Below are 20,457 nucleotides of genomic sequence, written 5' to 3' on the forward strand. Positions count from 1 at the left end.
AAAGGCGAACGTACAAACTAACCTGGGTGAAGGCCTTGACGCCATGTCTCTCGAGCTTGACATCCAAATTGGGATCGTCCGCGAGCTGCAGGAGCACGTCCACCATGTCTCTGGCGACGAATCCCTCCCCCTCGCGCTGCCGACGCTCGTTGTGCTCGTCCAGCACGTGCTCCAGGAACCGGTCAAACTTTTTGCTTACCTTCTTCATCCTCCGGATGTAGCCCTGCAGGTCTAGGCCGTCGAGCCACGGTATGGAGTCGCCGATGTTCATGACGCCGTTGAGCAGGAACAACTCGTCCAGCATCTCCTTGAACTCTTCAGGCGACACGATCGCCGCAACCTCCGTCCTGTCCAGGTACTTCTTCCCCAGCACCATGCGGCTGATGACGTTGAGGCTGACGGTGGAGAGGTGGTCTTTGAGGAGGACGATCCCCCCTGACGACTTGAAGAGGTCCCGGAGCAGCGCCCGTACCTCCTCCACTCGTATGTACTCATAGGACTCGAGCCTCTTGGCGCTGAACAGCTCCAACAGGCACATCTTGCGCGCCTGCCGCCAGTAGGGGCCGTAGGGCGACCAGGTGATGTCGGAGTAGTTGTAGGTGGTGTACTTGCCGGCGGCGGTCTTGGGGCGGGAGACGAAGGAGACGTCGTGGGTCTTGAGGAAGAACTTGGCCATCTCCACGGAGGAACCGACGACGACGGGGAAGGAGCCGAAGCGGAGGTACATGATGGGGCCATATTTCTGGGAGAGGGCGTGGAGGGAGCGATGGGGGAGGGAGCCAATGAGGTTGAGATTGCCGATGATGGGCCATGCCCTCGGCCCCGGCGGCAGGTTCAGCTTACGGCGGCGGCCGGCGAGGGCTCTGAGAAAAACAATCACTAGTATGATGGTTGAGTACATCACCCATGGTGGAAGTTCCATTGGCGGATGCCAGCAAACAGCAGAACAGAGTATGGGAGGAAGGGAGGAGGAGGTGGTGATTGCAGTGGAGGATGGTTGCAAGGTTATTTATAGAGGAGAAAGCCATGGAATTCTATTTGATATATGTCATTACATTACAATGTGCGCGTGCTTCTTCTTCGTTATTTCCTCTTCGGTTGTTCAAAGGCCTCCTTCACTATTTTATCCCTCCTTGTCTGTGGTTGCAGTCGACTGGAAATTGACTTGAAGGCTACTGTTCAATGCCTGGACTCAATCCCTGGTAAGATTGGAAATAACTGAGATAGCATTAAAGAAAAGTCGATCACCAAATGTTGTCAGTGATCTTCGTGGAAATTGGCTGTGAACTCCAGGAGATCTTACAAGCATTCACAGTCTCCTCCCATGTCAATCTCCATGTTTTAATGGAGTTGACCGGCGAGAAGACTGTGTCTGTATGCATGACCAACATGATCTGGTGGAGACACAGTGCTTCCTTCACTTCACAGCCGAAGGGAACGGTTGACTGAGCTATTGACCGTCAAAGTCTTCTCTTGAACAGTACCAACTCCACATGAGACATGCAAAAGAGAAAGGAAGCCTTCGTTGACTCCTTTTAGGTCAACAAGAAGAAAAAAGAAGAAAGATACTTTGGATCTTGCACTTTCATATTGACAAAGTTGCACTTGCACTTGCTGCCAACTTTCTTTCCAAGTGTGAAAGTGTGAAGAGGAAACTTTTAAGCAATTGTATGAATCTAGAAGTGGGAACAAATGGATTTTGAAAAGGGAAATCAACTTTGAGGGGACAAAAAAAAAAGAATCTAAATTTCAGTGTTTTTGTTTTATGATTACTCAATGCAAGTTGTACTTTTGCATGAGTTTAACTTATATAGCAGGAATTAATTCATATGCTATTTAAGCAAAAGAAAGGATTAGAAAGTTGTTGGCTGGTCTACTCAACTCACTAATTTATATAGTTAGATGGTAGAGAGAGAGGAATAGAAGACAAGACAGGAACATTTATGGATGATATAAATAAAATGGTACCCTTACAATTCTTGATTGCATGATATAAAATAAAAAATGGTAAATGATTAGTGATGAAAATTAGCTTCAGAAAGGGATCTTTTAAGTCACCATCAATTGCATGAATCACAACAGAGTTTAAAAATCACTTTTATCTTTTTAGATATCATGAAAATGAGTGTGATAACAAAACAAGCATCCTTTTCAGCATGTAACATGCATGCAAAAGTCAACAGGACACATATTTTGTTTATCACTTGTGCTTAGACTCTTCCACTCAAATTCTATTTGAGTATAGTTTTGTAGCTGAAGGTTCACCCACCATGAGAGAGAGAGAGGGAGAGATGTGATCTTGCTATCTGCCAAAAGAACAAAGAATTAAAACTCCTGGTCAAAACAATCATAGCAAATAAATATGCTTCAACTGCTTTGGGACAAAGTATGTAATGTGTACACCACAAGAAATGTTCAGAACCATGAGTGTCACAAATTATCATGTCCATTTCATGCTATTGCCCAAAGAAGCTTTTAACAGAAAACCAGTTTAGCCGATGTGAACTATTGACAAACAAAGCTCTGCAAAGAAAAAAAAGGTAGAGACTTGTGAAAATCATATCCAACAAAAAATGATAGGTCGAAAGAGACTAAAATGATGAAAGAGTGTTGCAAAAACCCTGACAAATAAGCATTTGGATAATATAAACTGGAAAGGAAGAACATCACAGGAAATGTCTACTTGAGCAACATCAGTCCTTGTCGCACTCTAAATCACAATGGATTAGCAAAAGAGATTACAAAAGACGTTGATAAATAAGAATTTGGATGGCAATAATAGAAATGGTGGAATCTCATAGGAAACATCTACTTGAGCAACAGCAGTCCTTGTGGCACATTCTAAATCACAATGGAGTTGCTTCTGAGAGAACTCTGAGTTAGAGAAAGAGATCACCATTCTCTTTGACAGCAGAATGCTTGTTGCAAGAATGCCCTCAAGCATGAGAATCACATTGGCATGTCTGACTTCAATTGAGGAAGATGTTAAAGAACACTAGTTTGATCATACTAGTGATCCAAATGAGATGCAACCAGATTAGAGCATTCCGCTATTTGGTGGTGTGTAAAATGCAGCAATCAGAAGTAAGCCATAAAGATATCAGTAAATAGACAGGTTATAGATGCAATATTCTGTGTCAATTGGAAAACATGCACTCACCATTAGGTCCCATCAGAGGACCTTCCTAGCTAAATCCTGTCCCTACATCAATTGGTGAAATGAAGGTCATTTCATGTATCTTAGCTCGACCGATCACCAAGAATATATGTACACGACCCTCCAAAATTTTCCCTTTCTTCCCTCATTTATATTTCTCAAATGCAAATATGTAACTACCAGGCAAGAAGTGCAAAATTATGTTACTCCACAAACTCCTAGGTCTTCTGCACATTTATGCACATTTTTTGTATAGTCACCAATATACAATATGCATATAATTTTCACCACAATACAAAAGAGACATTCCAGAAAACAACACAGGCTCAATAATCTGACAATCGATTATTACAAACTTATAGTCACACAAACAATCCAAAGCAATGACAAGTTTATTCCTTGCAACAAACCGTTCCATAGAAATTACAAATTTGATGAGTTTCTTATAGAAGGGCAGTAAATTCTACTGGCTGAAAGTATTGCAAGAAAAAATATAATAATGGAAACATGAAATTGAGAAGAAGATAAAAGAAAAAGTTGAATCAGATTTAGTTCCTCCACCACCGGTTATTGTGAAAGCAAATGTAGAAAGAACAAAATATTATACATTATATATAAAGTCTCATAATAACTCAAGCTACTTAATTTATGGCAAGTGAATTCAATGAATGAATAATAATAATTCTAAAGAATAAACCAACATGTGTTTCTTTTTAAGCACACATTATTTACATGTATCTTAAATAATTTGAGATTAACTATTTAAGTTGAGTACATGTCTTCATAATTATTTTCACTATTTTGGCAAACATTAAAAAGAAATTATTTCTTATCTAAACCTATCCGCTGATAATTGTGCGAACCATCTAAAATTAAGAAGCACTTTCTTGAAAACCAACATAAACATTGCAAAGTACTCCTTAAACCATTTTAACAGGTTATTAATTGTCATTATATCCATCTTCCAATTCAAGTGGCCTTTTTTATAGTCAAGATATATAATATCACAACATTCCCTTTTGGAACAAATGAATAAAAAAAATATACTGAATTATTACCTTCATTGTGTCTAGATGGTTCAAATTGAAAAAATCTCTTATAATTGGTGAGCAAAGCTAGGAATGATTACCAACCGAAATTGGCTAGAGAGCTACTCCAAGAAATATCCTCTCATATAATAAATCTGAAGGTTACACCTCTTGTGTATGTATGAACTAGAAGTGGGTACAGTTGTAAAATGGGCATGATCAAAACATATTTATCATCAGACACAGAAAGCTACGTCAATCGATTAACTCCCAAAAGAATATAACAGTAACATTTGCTAGACAATCACAGGACTTTGGATCACAACCTAGGTTGTTTTCATAAACAATCCAAGCCATCCTTTTCTTTTTGAGATCTTGGACAGACATAATTGGTAAAATAAACAGAGAACTAAAACAGTAGTTTTTTGAAGTTCAAATAGACACCTAAACAGTAGCAACATGTATTGCTTGTGCAAACAGCAAGTGTGATATTCATGTCAAGCCTCTAAATATCATAAGTACACAACATGAGCATGAATCATTTATAATTTTATTTAGACTTATTTATCCGAAAAACACAAATTGTTCATGCCTTAAACTTCACCTGTGAAGGGTGTCAAAAGCCTGCTCACATTGACAAGAGATCCATTGATAATGAAGAAGGTACACTCTGGATACTACTCACCGAGAACATATTGAGGGATGCCCAACCAGTAAATGTTCACTATCATGCCATGTAAGCTGCCTTTTGTGAAGAAATAGCAGATTGAACTCGTACAAAATGCAACAACCTATCAAGAGACACAAGTAACTGAGCAAAACATATTAGATTTGAGGTTGTTTTAGCCTTTTAGGTACCATGAGCATAGTGCCTACAGAAAAACACCATTTGGGCCTCCTCAGAACAAGCTGACAAGGCTCATTTGATAAATTGCTTTCTTCAGTTCCTGGTCACGACATAACACTACATTTGAATAACATGAAAAGCATATTATGATTGTAGGTATGTAAGTGAGAAAGCAAACATGTTTCATATGTATATGCATCTTTCCATATGTATCATTTACACAGGTACTAGCTATAGTAGACAATAGCTTTACCAGACAATATTGTGCTGTCAGCATAAATTGGCAGAAAAAAGACAGTTCGTATAATGCTCAGAATAACATGCTTCCTCCAATTTCAGTGCATGATCAACTTATACCAAGCTCATCATCCCAATTGCACTGCTCACCCTAATAGAGATGAAGATAAGATACATGATGATGAGGCCAAATCCTAATGTCTTGCTAGGGCGCATATCATTTCTTGACAATACAAACAGGGCCCATATTAGTCCAGACATTAAAAAAGCCATAGTCCACACCAAAGAACTATCCTGAGGAAGCACAAATGACTCAGGTCTTGCTGAACAAGCCCCAAGCAACATAGAGATCCCCAAACCAGCGAGCGTATTGAACATAGGCCCTGCATAACATCCTGACATGGCAACTTGTACTCCATCGTCGCCTTTCATTGCTAAGGCTACATTTGACATCAGATCACCCATGGAGTTGCCCCATGCCAACACAGTCAAGCCGAGTATAGAGGGGTTGATCTGCAATATTACACCCAAGGCTACTAAAAGTGCAAGCAACTCATTTGCAACAACATAAAACCAGACAATACTCATCACAAACCCTCCTGAAACCCATAGAAGCAAGTATCTCCGAGGAGGGTGGTCATGACTGGTGAATAACAAAGCTAATCCTCCAAGAACCAAACCCATAAGGGCACCTATAACATAGATAGTGGCACTAAATACAGAACCTTCATTATCATGACTGCCACATAGAAACACCAAAAGAAGTGGTGATAAGGTAGCACTAGCCACAGCATACACCTTTGACCACCTTTCTTCTTCGACAACCGGAATAGTCAACCTTCTTGGAAGTGATAGTGGAACTTCTAAAATATACAATATTTTTCCCAACAACTTGCTATCAGCCTTCTTTTCATCATTCCAACCCCATGGAGGTCTCGGCTTTTCAAATGAACTACAACCAAATCTTTGATTTGAATAAATTGCGACATGGGAAGCCCACATCCACTGTGGCAGAGCGTGCAAGTGTGGCACATCACTGATAATACAGTCATCAATAAAATGACTATAAATGGATAAGTCCTCCTCACTTCCATATGAAAATATGCTCCCTCTGACTGGGAGCAATGGTGTCAGAGACTCTAACTTCAGCCGGTGGGCATGCTTCCTCAGAAGCTCATTTGCTGCCACAGCAAAGGCATACACCACATAGATCATAACAAACATCACTGCTCCCCAAACACTTACTTTTCCAATCATCAAGATAATTGATAACGAGACAAGGCTCAAGAAAAAGAAGCTCACATCCCTTATGAAGCATTTGCGATCAATCTGAACATTCTTATTGGCTACACAGAAAGAAACTGTGCCAACAACAACGCAAGTGACGAAGGTTGCTCCACCCAACACACTGTTGAGGCCAACTCCGCTGGCTCCGCCGGAGCCCATAAATGCTGCTATGCTAGCAAACACATCAGGCGCACCATTCCCAAGTGGCAGTAGAGTAACCCCAGCAACAGCAGGCGAAAGCTTCAATAAACCCGATAGATTTGCCAGACTACAACAGAAGTAGTCCGCGGCAGTGTTACCAAGCAGATAAAACAACCCCACCAGCCACAGGGCAAGCACAGCGTACCCTAAAGCTTGAAGTTTTCCACAAGTGCAGTAGAAAAACGCAAGATAATTGAAGAATCCACCGGAACCACACTGACCGCTCGACCTCAAGAACTCGCATTTGGCACCGAAGCCCTCGCGCTGGGCTAAGCCGGAGCAACCTTCCGCCGAAGGATCTCCAACGAGCTCAGAACCATCAGACGCATCACCACTCGCTGCAACCGACGCGTTCCCAAAGTGAAGCTCCCGAATTCGGCGGCGGTGTTGGAGATTGGACCCGCGAATCCTCCACGAGGGGGAAAAATCGGAGCTTTGGCGGAGAAAGGGATCCCGGAAGACGTCTTCTCGGTTGCAGAAAAAGAGCAGCAAGATCAAGGAGCAGGAACAATTCAACAGCGCATGAAATCCGCCGCGACGCCTCAATCTCTCCACCATCTCCACCAGCCCCGGCGAAGAACCCGGTTTCTCGATCCGAGGGAGTCGAATCGAGAGGTCGAATTCGGCGGGGTAACTGGTAATCGGGCCAACTGGTATCTGGCGGTAGGCGGTGGGATTCTGTGGAGAAATTAGGGTTTGAGAATCGTCCCTCGAGGGAAAACGACGACGCTTCCCTGTTCCGGGAGCTTTCAACGTTTTCCCTCGAGGGGAGGGACCAAAACCGTGGGGGACTGTCATAAACGGGATTCTGTAGTTAGTCGCAGTTTATGGGCTTACTCTAAAATGGGCTGTCCGTTGGCCCATCTATAATTTGATATTAGAATTGATCAAAATCTTATCCGCCACGTGGCATCATCCCAGGCCCACTCAACGGTTGCCGAACGCAGCAGTTAACGGCCGGCCGCCTAACGGACGACAGGAGTTTCATATCCGACGCGGATCCACTCCAACGTTGGCCGTTCAACTGCTATATAGGATTCTAATCCTCTGCGTGTAATAGGTGGGACACGTGCGATCGGACGGCTATGATTTCGGCACTGGATCACTACCGTTACAAGCATACCTGGAGGGGATCCCCCCACTCTCCGCGACCGCCTCCAACCTTTCTTCCACGATTCAAGAACAACAGAACACAATCCACACACGTAGTTGACGCCAACGATCCATCTCGATCCCTCCGATATCTCCGTCCGCCGTCGTCATCATCGATCGCAGGGCGGCAGCTGGCATCGAACGACAGCGGCAAAGGAGGGCCGGCATCTGTGGAGATAAAAATGAAGGTGGATCGAGTCGATCAGCTCGAAGTGCGGCCGTCCATGGAAAGCTTCCGGTTCCTCGACTCAAGCCCGGATTCTTCCACCGCTCGCAGAAGGCTTCACCGCGAGCTGCAGATGGTCGGATCGTTGGAGAAGAAACGCGGCGATTTGCTGCTGAAGATGGTGGATGACTTGGAGTACAACATGAAGCTGAGTAGGTCGGAGATCCAAAGAGGAAGGTTGTATGAGAAGTACGCGGAGAAGCGAGAGGCGAAGCTGAGGGAAGAGTGGGCGACGAAGGGGGCTCAGAGAAGAGCGAAGATGAAGGTGATTGAGAGCCAACTTGAAGAGAGCTTGGCTCGGATGACGGCAAGGAAGCAGGATTCTGCAATCAGACAGGGACACCAGGTATTTGATCTTTTGACTGTCACTTGGAGATGGATTTGATGCTTAATATGTGCATGTCCTGCAGTAGATCCATTCTAAATCCAATATTCTGAGGTTTAATGCTTCTTGGGACATGTTCTTATGTAGTTTTATACCCTTCCCTTAGCTGATTCAAAATCACTGTTGCTCAAGAATTCATCTCTCGTTTGTCAGAAGGCAGTGAAGTCCTTTGAGAAGGAAGACCTTCATGAACAGATTCAATTTAGTCAAACTTTACTCGATGATGGTTCTTTGAGAAGCATTGGCTCAAATGCTCATTCTACCAGACATCAGACCTTGGTAGCACCTATTCCTAAACATTCAAAGGGACACCACCCTGATTCCTCAAGGAGAAGGACAAAGGCTGTAAAGCTTTCAGCACAATCACTTCCAGACTTATCTTACCTTAGAAAAGAAAGCATGAATCCCCCTGCAAGACTTAGCAATGATAGCATTCCTTCGGAATCTACGGCATGTGCCCAAAGCAAGAGTACCACTGGTTTTACAAGTGAGTTGCAGGATCCCAATTTTGCATTGTCCAAATTTTTGAAGGAGCAAAGCCAGAACACCATCACCAGGAGGGCTAATGGTGCAGATAATGCAACTTCTATCACTGAACTGAGAGCTTCCAAGGATTTTGAGACTGAGAGCAAAGAAGATGAGTCTGAGGTTATGCTGAATCAGCAAATCAATCAAGAACCTGAACAAAGAAAGATAGAAGAGAGGGCCTCCATTTTTCATCTTGGGTCAGATAGTGAAGAAACAAGATCAAACCAAGCATCAGGAATGTGCGACATCAAATCTGAAAATAATGATACCTTCAGAAGTATAGGGGAAGAAGATAATGTCTTGGCTGTTGCTTCTAAGTTCAGCTCAAACCTTCGACCTTCACACTCATGCGTGGAAGTAGCATCATACAGTTTTGAATCTGCTCGAGTGAGGAAGAAGTGGGGAGTTACTGAGAAACCAAACCTTGCAACCAATACTTCGGAGAAGTCACTAAAGGATGTCGCGAAACAGTTCAAGAAATTGTTGTCCTTTGGGAAGAATGGCAAAAGTGCAGAAAGTGGAGTAAAGATTTTAGCACATGCATCAGTTGCTGGAGGTGATGATGACATGGACAACCATCATGAAGCTGCAAAGATACCATCAGATGATCTGAAGAAACCCAGAAATGGTTACTCGGCTCCTGCTTATGTTGTTGGCTTACATGAGGGCAAGATCTTCCCTGAACAAGGTACTCGTGCTCCTTAACAACTCTTGCATTATTTTTCTTTCATGTGCTAGCTAATCAGAAATCTCACAGAAGCCGAATGATCACATCTAATTATAACTTAGTTGCTATTATCATCTCAAGGTTGTAGATAACTATTGGGACCACTCTGTATTAAGCAACAAAAAGCCTTTGAGTTTTGTTTATGATTAACACATAAAGATGGAATGATGGTATGCAACTTGCATCTGAAGAGGTGACACTATGCAGATGATATGAAGCTTAGTTAAGTTTTTTGTATCTTCTGATAGTGTTTTGGGATTTGGCTTAACTTGCTGCATTCTTGGACAAATGATTTCCATGTTATAGTTCATTCATTTATGATGAACAGAAATGCCCAACAACATCTCCCCTCTGTATATGTTATGAATTGCATCCAGTTCTTGAGGACAATTTACTTGCTAGTCTAACAGGATATATCAAAGTACTCTTCTAGGCAACAAACTCAACTCCTATTCACAATTTACAAAAGTCAGGTGTTAATGTGGAGGTCGGTCATCGTATCGATCAAAATTATGGAGACAACATGACATGGTTTGTATTTCGAATCTTGTTGCACTCTTAAGGATCATCCCACAACACAAATCTTGAGGGGATATAATAAAAAAAAAAGAAGTTTCGTCCTGTCAAAAAAAAATAATGTCACAGGTGTTTCTAGGGGGATCCTACCACCCGACATGGGTAATAGGTTCGAGATAGGACGTACCAAACCGCTATGACATATATTCTTATTCATATTTGATTTGAAGCATATTTGATATTATGATTAATGGTGACCTGACAAATCTAATCAATTGGTTTTGTTATTTTATGATATGCTGATGTTCACATGTCAAATGTCAATTGGATGATTAATATTGCTGATATCATCGGGGCCTTTAAACTTAAGTGATCAATATATTATTAAATTATTCATTCTTTCCTTCCTCTTTTTGACTAATTCAAATTTAACGCCCGATTTGTTCTGCACATACTCTTCAAGAGATGGAAGTCAATTAAAGGTCTTGTATTTTGTGCAGTTCAATCCCCAAGCTGTTCCATTTCTACACCCCCTGCAAACATGAAGTTGAGGGAGGATCAAGAAGTGGAAGGTTTTCCAAAAGGTAAATACGCATATCTATAGGCCTGAAGAATCTCAGAATGAAACAGGACTTAGTTACTTTGTCATGCCTCCGATGAACAATTGATTGCTCATTGTTGTATATTTGCCTCTTGTTTTGCAGCAACATGTTCTGTCTTCTCCTTTTTCTCATTCCATGGCAGGGGAAGTCAATCAAGATTCAAGTGACAGCATGGAGCTCCACCACACTAGGATGCCACCCTTTCAGGTGTAAGAATGTATGGTGTTCTGTTTTAGGTTCCCAATATAAAATATATAGAACATGCAATTCTTCCTCAAGATTGTAATTTATGTGCTCTCCTGGTAGCCTTTCATTTTCCAAATGTAACATAGTTTTTCTACCATAAGAGAACACTATGCACATGGTTTAAAGATAGTTGTAAAATAGTGAATGTGAAGGAGAACTTTTCCAACTGAAGATGTTTTGAGATTGGACACAATTGCTGGTTGATTTGATTGTCTCGAGTCAAAAACTATGCTGACTCTGTTGTGACTGGTCCTGCATGTTAGGATTTGTATGAGTTAGCAAGCAATGGTCCGATTCCCAATTGAAATGAAATATTAGAGAACTAAGGATGAACTCCAATCTCTAGAACCATGCAAGCATATGATATGCATCTGTCACCAAAACTAACTACTCAACACTGGCAATTGTATTTCTACATACTAACATTGCCAACTAAATTGTTGTCCTTTTAAAGAGCTAAGAACAGCAGGTGATCAAATATTGAGTTTTCTGTCTGCTGCAATTTTTGATGTCTTGAAAAAGAATAACACAACACAATGCTTCCGTGCTTTGAAAAGGTTCAATGTCTCCTGAGCTCGTAAAGAAACAATCTTACCATTGTGCTAAACTCGACACTCAATTTTTTATGGTTGTTGGATTCGAACATCTGAATCCAACAACCATAAAAGTCATTTTGAGGTTTAAACATCAAATTGTAGGTAACTGAATATCTCTTGAACAGCTAAAAATTCCCTTTACAGCTTAAAAATCCATCATTTAAGTTGATATATCTCCAAAACTTTATACCAAACAAAAGTTAAAGCAAACCAACACATAGGATTTTGTTCCTCAAGACTTCCACCTACTGCTTCCTGGATCTCAAACAACCAAATATCTTAAAGAAAATAGTGTAAAGTAGACTTCATACATCCAATTTGATTCTACCATTCAAGGGTTCATACAACCCAATATCTGTATTCATAAAAAACTGTAATGCTACAAGCCCCATACAAGATACATTTTGCTTCTGAATACAAGCAAAAAGATGACTAGCTATATCTGTAGCTGTAATATTTTCGAGAGGCCACACCAATTTAATTATCCAAAGAAAAGGGAAAAATAATGGTTACACCTGAAGTAGATGTGCCGCATGTTCTCCTCCATCGTTTGATCTGATGCAGTGGTCCATCCCCATAGAGGACAACTGAAGCTTCAATGGCTGCTGGATCTCAGGAGGTAATTCTGTGCAAGAGAGAAGCATGCTTTCTTCTGTTTCTTGTATTCATTGTAACGAAGAAAGAAGTACCAGAGATAATCAAAATCAATGGGCGACACCTTTGCCTGCGTAGAAGTTATAGTAGAAAATTAGCTCTTATGGGTCTCAACCCGAAACAAGATTCTTACATTTGTTTATTAGAAAAACAAGTTTACCTGGATAAGAGCCCACAAGGCCCAGTAAATGTGTGATGCTAGTCGATATGTATTTGTTTCAACAAAAATGACTTCCAGATCTTTGTCAGGTACCTAAAGCATCAAGGAGTGTTTTAATGAGTGAGTTCCACCGTGTTTACTACTATAAAGAACACAATATAGAGTTTTATGTGGTTTGGGCAAAACAGAGTATTGTGTATGTCAACACAATACAGAGTATTGTGTATGTCAACAGAATAAGGTAAGGAGTATGTCAACAGTGTAATGTTCTTTTGCTTAAAAGAACATTGTTCACACTTTGGAGACAGGTGAAGCGGCTTTAACACACAGCACCAAGTCAGATGAGCAAAAACATAAGGAGATACATAATCATGATATGTTGAGGTGGGCAAAGGTGACTCCAAAGCTTCCAGTCATGCTCAACGTATTTCACAGCTTTCAAAATAATGAAGCATAAGAAATGTTTTACTTTGTCGAAATCAATATCTACACTAATCAAACAAAATTACAAAACTTAGCAGTGTCAGCAAATATGTTGCTGATGAAGGCAAAAATCTACCATCAAGTTTACGTACCTCAAGTGGTTTTTCAGGTTCTAAATAATTCTTGAAAAAATGATATTGTGCATCCTTTTCTGGATATCTGCATTGTAGTATATATCCAGCAGAAGGAGCATTATTTCACACTAAAATCATTTCAGAAGAAAAGGAAATCAATTTATTGCTTAGGTAAAGGCAACCTACAAGCTGTAGTCACAATCAAGGCCTGCATATTCATTAAAGTGATTTGCAATGTCATAGCCTCTGTAGCTGTACGATCCATACTCAAAATCAATGAAGTAGAGTTTTCCTAGAATAATGTGGAATTTGACACCAAAAGGGTAAATTAGTATCAAGCTTCTAGGTAAATTGAAGGCATATGTGATGCAAAATCCCATTGAAAATGATGTAAAATGAGAAATTAAAGATGAAAGCACCTTCATTGTCATTCAGCATCAGATTCCCAGAAAGCAAATCGTTGTGGGCAAAAACAACTGGGGCATTGAGAAGGTCTGTCAGATCCTGTTAACAAACCACCACAAGGGAAAAAATGGATTATATTTCAAGATTCAGGTCCTTTGAACCCAAAATTCTGTTGATTAGTCAGTTAAGAAAGTCAATATCATAAATTTACTTCTCAATCAGCTCTGTCTATTTCACTTAACTCTTTATTCACCGAAAAAAAAAAGATTTGCAAAGAGGGGCAGCAAACTAGACACAGTCAACCAACGGAAGAAAGTGTACCTTGAGCTCATTAATTTCAGCTTGGATTTCTTGGAATGAGATTGATTCATACCTAGCTTGCTTCCCACTGTCATCAAACTTTATTGTCATGGCTGCAACAACTTTTCTTATTCAGGATGGAACTGAAGGCAGTATGCATTATTATTCTAAAAGAATGAAAAATTATGCAAGCATAACCAAGTGCCAACAATCAATTTTCAGTTTTGATTAACATAAAAAGTGGTTAGCAGAACCAGAGTAAAGTTTGCAACCTTCATCGAGAAACTTGAATATATCATTCCATAGTTGTGGTTCTCTAGAACCTGGTATTGCCACCTGATGGAACTTATGAAGATGTCTAGCTATCTTCTTGGCTATTTTACAATCGCCCATATCTGAAAGCAAATAATTAAGATCATGTCAACAGATGCAGGATGCCAAAAGTTCCAAATACTGGAATAAAGATGCAGTACATGAAAATGAAAGCATTGAAGTACTCATACTACAGTACAACATTATACAAGCCACACCAGCATGACATATAACATGGTACAATGTGGGTTGCATACTGCAAGTGTCACTTAATCAGAGTTAGCTAAATAGTAAGTTGTTGATATGTATAACAATACAATAATTATTGCTAGTCTATCTCAGGAAAACCAAGAGAGCTCATGAAAGCAACAATACATCAAAGGTAGACAAACTCAGCTTCCGCCATCATGCAACATGCAAAAGATTACTCCCACTAACTTTTATCTATTCTTTTCCCCCCTTTGCTTTTTAATATTGCACTATTTGGTCGACCTTGGTATATGGCAGGTTTAGTTTAAAAAGATACACATATATGATAATTAAGGAATTTGTTCCTTGAAAGGAGTAGTTTAGCTTTGTTTGTCAAGCCAAATAAGCTATCAACATTGTAAATTATGTTTGGAAATCTTGAATAGACATATAATTTTGAGTTTTCCATTTAATCAGTGATCAAAGGAGAACCTTACCTGATGGTGAAAGCGTACGAGCATTAATGAATGATTGAACCATGCCATTCCCAAATATTCCAAGTAATTCTGCACCAAATCCTGCAGCTGAGATATGTGGTAGAGCCTAAACATGTGGTGGCTTGAGGTAAGTAAACATGCTCAAAGTATAAATTAAGATTTTTAAGATGGAAACACATTGAAAGTTCTTAAATTTATGCTGACAACTTGAAGAATAAAGGATATGAATGAATTATACCAAAATAATTTAGTGAAAATTATATGCAGAGGTGATCATAAATATATCTAGCTTCTAAGCTACTACTTAGCTGCTTGTTCTTGAGAACTTTTTGCAAGTGTTCACTTTGTCCCCAATTGATCAGCTCTTGATTTCCATCTTAACAGTCCAAATTATTAAAACCTGTTTTAAAATCCAAAGCATTCTTCTAGAAGTCCTAGTTTTAAGTTCAAATGTCAAAATGTCGTCAATACCAAAGGGAAGCCTGGGAGGGAAGGTGAAGGTATGATGCACTGGCAGTGGCAGCTGCCACTTGCGTATGAAATGATGTTGAAAAGTCTCAACATTGTAAACTGGTTCAAACCAAATAAAACATTTGGTTCATACCATCTTTATTCCTATTCAAAGACCAAACAGATTTTAGCAAAATTCACAAGATTGATGCCGGGGTTGAGTTCCATTAGCGATGATACAGCTGATATTGGTAGAATTAGATTGACAAAAACAAAATCGATCAATAAAATAATTTAAAATAAAATTATAAAAGGTATATAAAAGAACTAAAAAGTAAATTTTAAAAAGTAATAAATATTTTATCATAAAAGATTTTTCCATATTCATATTTCTCAATGTATCTATATTTCCAAAAGATGAAAAAAAATATAAATAAGGTATATAGAATAATAACAAATAGTAGATAATAATTCATTCACTATAGCTATTATAAGTTTATTAGAAACAAAATAACAATCACATTTTACAAAGATATTATTAGAGTGGATAATTATTAAATATGATACAAAAGATTCATAACTTTTCAAGTTGTAGCTTGAAGATAAAGATAAGCCCTCATTATGACCAATACTTTTATAGTCAAATTACATGTATGGCAAAATGAAAGAATAGGCTTACACCAGCACTTCAAAATGTTTAAACCACTTTTCAGATTAGCAAGTTTTTTCACATGGTACAATGGTAAGGTTGCTCCTTGGGAGACTAAGATTCGAGTCACGAAAATAATCTCTTTAAATATTTAAAGACAAGGCTGCATACATTGACCCTCCCAATACCCACATTGATGGGAACCTTATACACTGGATATGCCCTTTTTAATGATCCATGTATCTGACCTCAAATAGTCAGAACTTACAGCTTTATTATTGTTGTTATACCAAATTATTAAACAAGGAGGTTCAGTAATTAACCAATCCAACCAACTGGTCTTCTCTGGTTTTGTTAACATTGGTGTCAGCCAGATACAATGTGCATGACAGAATGTCACAAAAAAAGAACACAGGTATTTATTAAGACTAAAAGTTCTATCACCAAATTGTTGTGCTTCATCAGGAGGAACCATCACATGTCTAAAGATGTTATATATAGCAAGAAAAATGAACCTAAGTTTACTTCTTATATAGCGCCTTTCAGGATATTTATGATATATAATCTTTCATGGCATTATTTTAAACCCAAGATATGGAACCCCACCTGCAATTCTCGCTTGCGATCAATCACTAAATCTGTATTTGGGCCATACAGTCGAACTGTCAAAATAGCATCATCACCACTCTCCTCTCTTACAGAGACCTTCAGCACTACAGGAATTGCAAGAATTGAACTGTTAGATGCTGAAGTAGTCCAAAAAATTGGATCTTGTAAGTCATCTAATAGAAACTGAGAATGTCTGACCAATATAAAGAACAAAAGCTCATATGAAGATTGATATGAAGAACTTGCATGTTAGTTGGACTTCATGCAAGGCCTATACAAGTTTTGAACAGATAGAAGACTGTTCAACCCTAGCTCCCTATCAATTTCACACAACACATTCAATGAACAGCTGAAAGAAAGAGAAAGAAAATAACAAGAAAAGGCAACAAATTTGTCCAGTAGAACTTACAAAGATTTGTAATACCACCAGAAATTGTCTCAATCGAGAAGGAAGATTCATCAAGTGATGACCATTTCTTAAACAAATCCTTGCATAGATCTCTAAGAAACAAAACAGATAATTATACTCAAAAGATCAATATTAGGAGAAGACCTGCCTATTCAAGGCTGAAATAATGGAACAACATTGTAAGCCATTATAATGGAGGAAAAAGCTTCTATCAAAAAATATCAGAATAGCAAAGAGAATGCACATGTTTTAATATATATATATATATATATATATATATATATATAAGCATCATGATGAAAAGGTAAAGTCAATTTTTTTTAATCAAGCAATGTTCTAAGGAAAAATCTATAAAACTTGAAATTTTTGCATCAGAAGAAACATGTGATATAAATAATTATGGTAGAAAGGTTCATGATGTTGGAATGTAGACACCAGAAGAGCACAATACAAGAGGACAGAGCATAGTAAAAATTAATGGAATTCATTGGAATCTAAATCTGAGAGTTTCTATAAGTTGCCATTAAGTTGTCCATCGTGTATATGAACTTCAAAGGCCATAAACAATTATCAATACAGAAGGTGCAGGTTAACTGATAGTAGCATCCAAGAAAAAGTAGTAATGCTCCTTTTATTAAATTTGTGGGAGTTATATCAGAAGGCTTAAAGAAAATTCTAAATCAGGAAATCTCTATTGGGCAGGTTCTTTGAGAAAACAATTAGCCAATTCAGATTTGCACATTCTTTTTCAGCTAGTTAAAAAATGAAATTTGCTAATATCATGACAATACAAATAAAAAAAATGAATCAGTTTGCACTATTATTTGTGAGAAATGAAATCTAAATCAATATAAAAAGCTCGCTTCAAGCATAAAAATGTTAAGCTTCAGAGTCAACAAATGAGCTAAAGAACAAATAACCACATAGGAATTAAGTAGAAATTGGACAACTAGAACAGTTAAAGACTTAGGAAGTCACATAAGCTATCTTGCATACAGGCCACTCCTCATATTCTAAAGCCTCCAACGTTAACCGATCATGGACTCGTACGGACGAGCTTTTGTGTAGAACGGACGTGATACACATTAATCACCTTAACAGGAAGATTCCAACATACAAATGATAAGGGGCAATACTACAAACGCTTGAGGAGCGGACAAACAACAACGTCCGCAGCTGCCATCCGATCTAGCAGAAGGTCGATTGCTTCCATCCCACGGGCAGATTACTGCGCCTCGTCGTGCTATTCATATGAACTCAACAGATTCACAAAACCACAGACGACATATAGCAAGCAAATCAAACCATAACAAAGCTAACACGCTAAGATACACCCAACAAATCGCGTGCAAAACCGAACGGCAAATCAACAAACGGGTGGGGAGCTGACGTGATTCGGGGCTTCATTTGGTCGAACGGGAGGGAGATGTCGACGGTTAAGTCAGAGGAAGGGATCGGCGGGACAGCAGTTCCCCTCTCCCTGTCCTCAACCTCAGCTCCATCTCTGAGGGGTTGCCCCTCTCCTTCCACGGCAGCAAGCGCGTCGCAGTACCTTCCATTCCCAGTTCCCATCCCCTTTCTCCCTCTCTCTCTCTCTCTCTCTCTCTCTCTCGATCGGTCTCACAATGCTCGATGTCTCGAGCCGTTTGCGTATTTAATAGGCGGAGGACCGACTCAAAGGGAGGCTGTCTTGGATCGGCTGTAAGCAACAAACAGAAAACAGATTTACGTAGCCTTATCTACAGTCCTAGATGTCATTCGCTATACTTATGTAACCAATTTTCACTTGCCACGTTATCTATTAAAGCATCTCCTGTTCGAGACCGAGCAGCAAGAGTGGTGTCGTGGTTGGATTGGGGGCCCCGGCCTCGTTAATCCCCCAACGACCAACACATGCATCCAAAGGTTCCTTCCACGGCATGTGCACAAAAATAAATAGATAAATAAATATTTTTCAAAATAGAAAATTATGCACTAAATTTACGAAAATGACACATCAAAAACACCTCAACGCTTGAAGGGGGCAGACTCTCTATTGACCTTTTGACTTTTGTTTTCCACCGTCCGTCCTTTGGAATTGAAGGGGCAGATGCTCTATAAACCTTTTGACTTTGTTCTCCACCGTCCGTCCTTTGGATTTATTTCCAAGAAGGTTCCTACTTTATTTATACAATAACTTAGGGACAAAATCACTTGAATATTATTAGAAAAGATTTTAGAAATTTTTTGAAAAATAAAAAAAATTGGATCATATTCAAAAAGTGTATAACTTTTTAAAATTTTAAAAAGCATTGGAAATGACTTATAGAGGCTTAAATGATTATTTTTTAATTTTTTAAGTGTTTAAAAATATTTTTTTTTATCTATTTCAACCCTTTAAAGAATGGAATTGTGTTATTTTTAAAAATTTACTGAATTTAAGATGAATTGACAACAGCTTTAGGATAAAAATCACTTGGATATTGTTAGAACATGATTTTTTTTTTTTGAAGTCTTAAGAAAACAAAAAAAATTAGACAATATTTTTAAACATAGTGTTACTATTTATCTGGTTTTTATTTAAAAAATTCAAAAACAATGTAACTCACTTCTATTTTTTTTTAAAAGAAAAATTAATTAAAATTTTAAAAATCTTGGGATTAATTTAAAAATACTTAGATGATCATTTGTTTCTATTTTTAAGGTTAAGATAGGTATATTATTTATTTCAATTCTCAAATACATGAAATTATACTATTTTTGAATTCTATCCAACTTAAGGTGATATTACAATTACTTTGTGATACAATCACTTGAATATTAATAGAGAAGATTTTAAGATGTTTTTTAAATGGGATTATATTGTTTTCGAATCCTATTCCAAAAGTGTATAACTCCATTCAAATATAGTATAACTCATATCCTACTTTTCTCAAAAAAAAAATTAATTTTTTAGAAAATATTAAAAATGACGTAGAAAGGTCCAAATGAGTAGTATTTTTTATTTTTAAGCCTTTAAAATAGATATCTTTATTTATCTCATTCCTTAGATGCTTGAAAATATATTATTTTTAAATTTTAGCTAATGTGAGGTAAATTTACAACCACTTTGAGTCAAAAACCATTTGAATAGTATTTGAAAATGTTTTAAAATTTTAAGAAAAAAATTTGAAAATGTTTACGGTTTAGGTTTTATTCCTAAAAATTTTTATTTTTATTTGGAAAACCTAAAAACTGACTTACAAATGACTAAATAATTATCTATCCTATTTTTAAGACTTTTATAACATCTCATTAGTCTTACGTCGGAAGTGGGCAATGTGTATGATTGATTTTTATGGGTCTGATGAGTGTACTACATTAATTCTCGCTTAAGCATTTTGGTCCACGGTTGAAGGATTAAAATGAAGTTATTGGCCAGTTAACTCATCAGACTCAGGTCGTGACATTTGGTCAATGGTTTAGACCAAACGAAATTGATAGGCTAATTAACCCATCAAACTCTCGTTGACAACTTTAAAATGAGTATTTTTTTAATTTATTTCAATCTTT

General features: G+C 38.4%; 4 protein-coding genes across 4 annotated transcripts in view; 1 reads left to right on the plus strand and 3 right to left on the minus strand.

Annotated features, from left to right (window-relative positions):
* Positions 1 to 1,005, minus strand: part of LOC135674496 (trimethyltridecatetraene synthase-like) — a 1,962-nt gene extending 957 nt beyond the window's left edge. The window contains exon 1 of the mRNA XM_065184416.1: positions 23 to 1,005. Coding sequence (XP_065040488.1) covers positions 23 to 922 — 900 coding nt within the window. The 5' untranslated portion in view covers positions 923 to 1,005. The remainder of the gene's footprint in view (positions 1 to 22) is intronic.
* Positions 1,006 to 5,193: 4,188 nt separating this feature from the next.
* LOC135674497 (cation/calcium exchanger 4-like) lies at positions 5,194 to 7,570 on the minus strand. The gene has a single exon (XM_065184417.1). It carries the CDS (start codon positions 7,553 to 7,555, stop codon positions 5,384 to 5,386), a length of 2,172 nt encoding a protein of 723 aa, XP_065040489.1. The 5' UTR covers positions 7,556 to 7,570; the 3' UTR covers positions 5,194 to 5,383.
* A 382-nt stretch (positions 7,571 to 7,952) lies between these two features.
* Positions 7,953 to 11,310, plus strand: LOC135674498 (uncharacterized). The gene is made up of 4 exons (XM_065184418.1): positions 7,953 to 8,481; positions 8,608 to 9,736; positions 10,792 to 10,875; positions 10,996 to 11,310. The coding sequence occupies exons 1-4, from the start codon at positions 8,092 to 8,094 to the stop codon at positions 11,058 to 11,060; spliced, it is 1,668 nt and encodes a 555-aa protein (XP_065040490.1). The 5' UTR covers positions 7,953 to 8,091; the 3' UTR covers positions 11,061 to 11,310.
* Positions 11,311 to 12,029: 719 nt separating this feature from the next.
* Positions 12,030 to 18,547, minus strand: LOC135674499 (probable ethanolamine kinase). Its single transcript, XM_065184419.1, has 11 exons — positions 18,317 to 18,547; positions 16,927 to 17,018; positions 16,515 to 16,621; positions 14,810 to 14,915; positions 14,084 to 14,206; positions 13,833 to 13,924; positions 13,526 to 13,610; positions 13,293 to 13,398; positions 13,125 to 13,191; positions 12,550 to 12,642; positions 12,030 to 12,459 (listed from the first exon to the last, which is right to left on the minus strand). The coding sequence occupies exons 1-11, from the start codon at positions 18,496 to 18,498 to the stop codon at positions 12,331 to 12,333; spliced, it is 1,182 nt and encodes a 393-aa protein (XP_065040491.1). The 5' UTR covers positions 18,499 to 18,547; the 3' UTR covers positions 12,030 to 12,330.
* Between the last annotated feature and the right edge of the window lie 1,910 nt (positions 18,548 to 20,457).

Source organism: Musa acuminata, chromosome BXJ1-5 (assembly GCF_036884655.1).
Source record: "Musa acuminata AAA Group cultivar baxijiao chromosome BXJ1-5, Cavendish_Baxijiao_AAA, whole genome shotgun sequence".
Classification (NCBI taxonomy): domain Eukaryota; kingdom Viridiplantae; phylum Streptophyta; class Magnoliopsida; order Zingiberales; family Musaceae; genus Musa; species Musa acuminata.

Excerpts from the sequence above, each read along its gene's own strand:
- LOC135674499 (XM_065184419.1), bottom strand. The coding sequence starts at position 18,498 with ATGGGAACTGGGAATGGAAGGTACTGCGACGCGCTTGCTGCCGTGGAA. Across the intron at positions 16,622-16,926 it reads TGGTGGTATTACAAATCTTT|TGCTGAAGGTCTCTGTAAGA; the intron begins GTAAGTTCTACT and ends CAATTCCTGTAG. Across the intron at positions 13,192-13,292 it reads CTTGATTGTGACTACAGCTT|ATATCCAGAAAAGGATGCAC; the intron begins GTAGGTTGCCTT and ends ACTACAATGCAG.
- LOC135674497 (XM_065184417.1), bottom strand. The coding sequence starts at position 7,555 with ATGACAGTCCCCCACGGTTTTGGTCCCTCCCCTCGAGGGAAAACGTTG.
- LOC135674498 (XM_065184418.1), top strand. The coding sequence starts at position 8,092 with ATGAAGGTGGATCGAGTCGATCAGCTCGAAGTGCGGCCGTCCATGGAA. Across the intron at positions 8,482-8,607 it reads CAATCAGACAGGGACACCAG|TTTTATACCCTTCCCTTAGC; the intron begins GTATTTGATCTT and ends GTTCTTATGTAG. Across the intron at positions 10,876-10,995 it reads AGTGGAAGGTTTTCCAAAAG|CAACATGTTCTGTCTTCTCC; the intron begins GTAAATACGCAT and ends CTTGTTTTGCAG.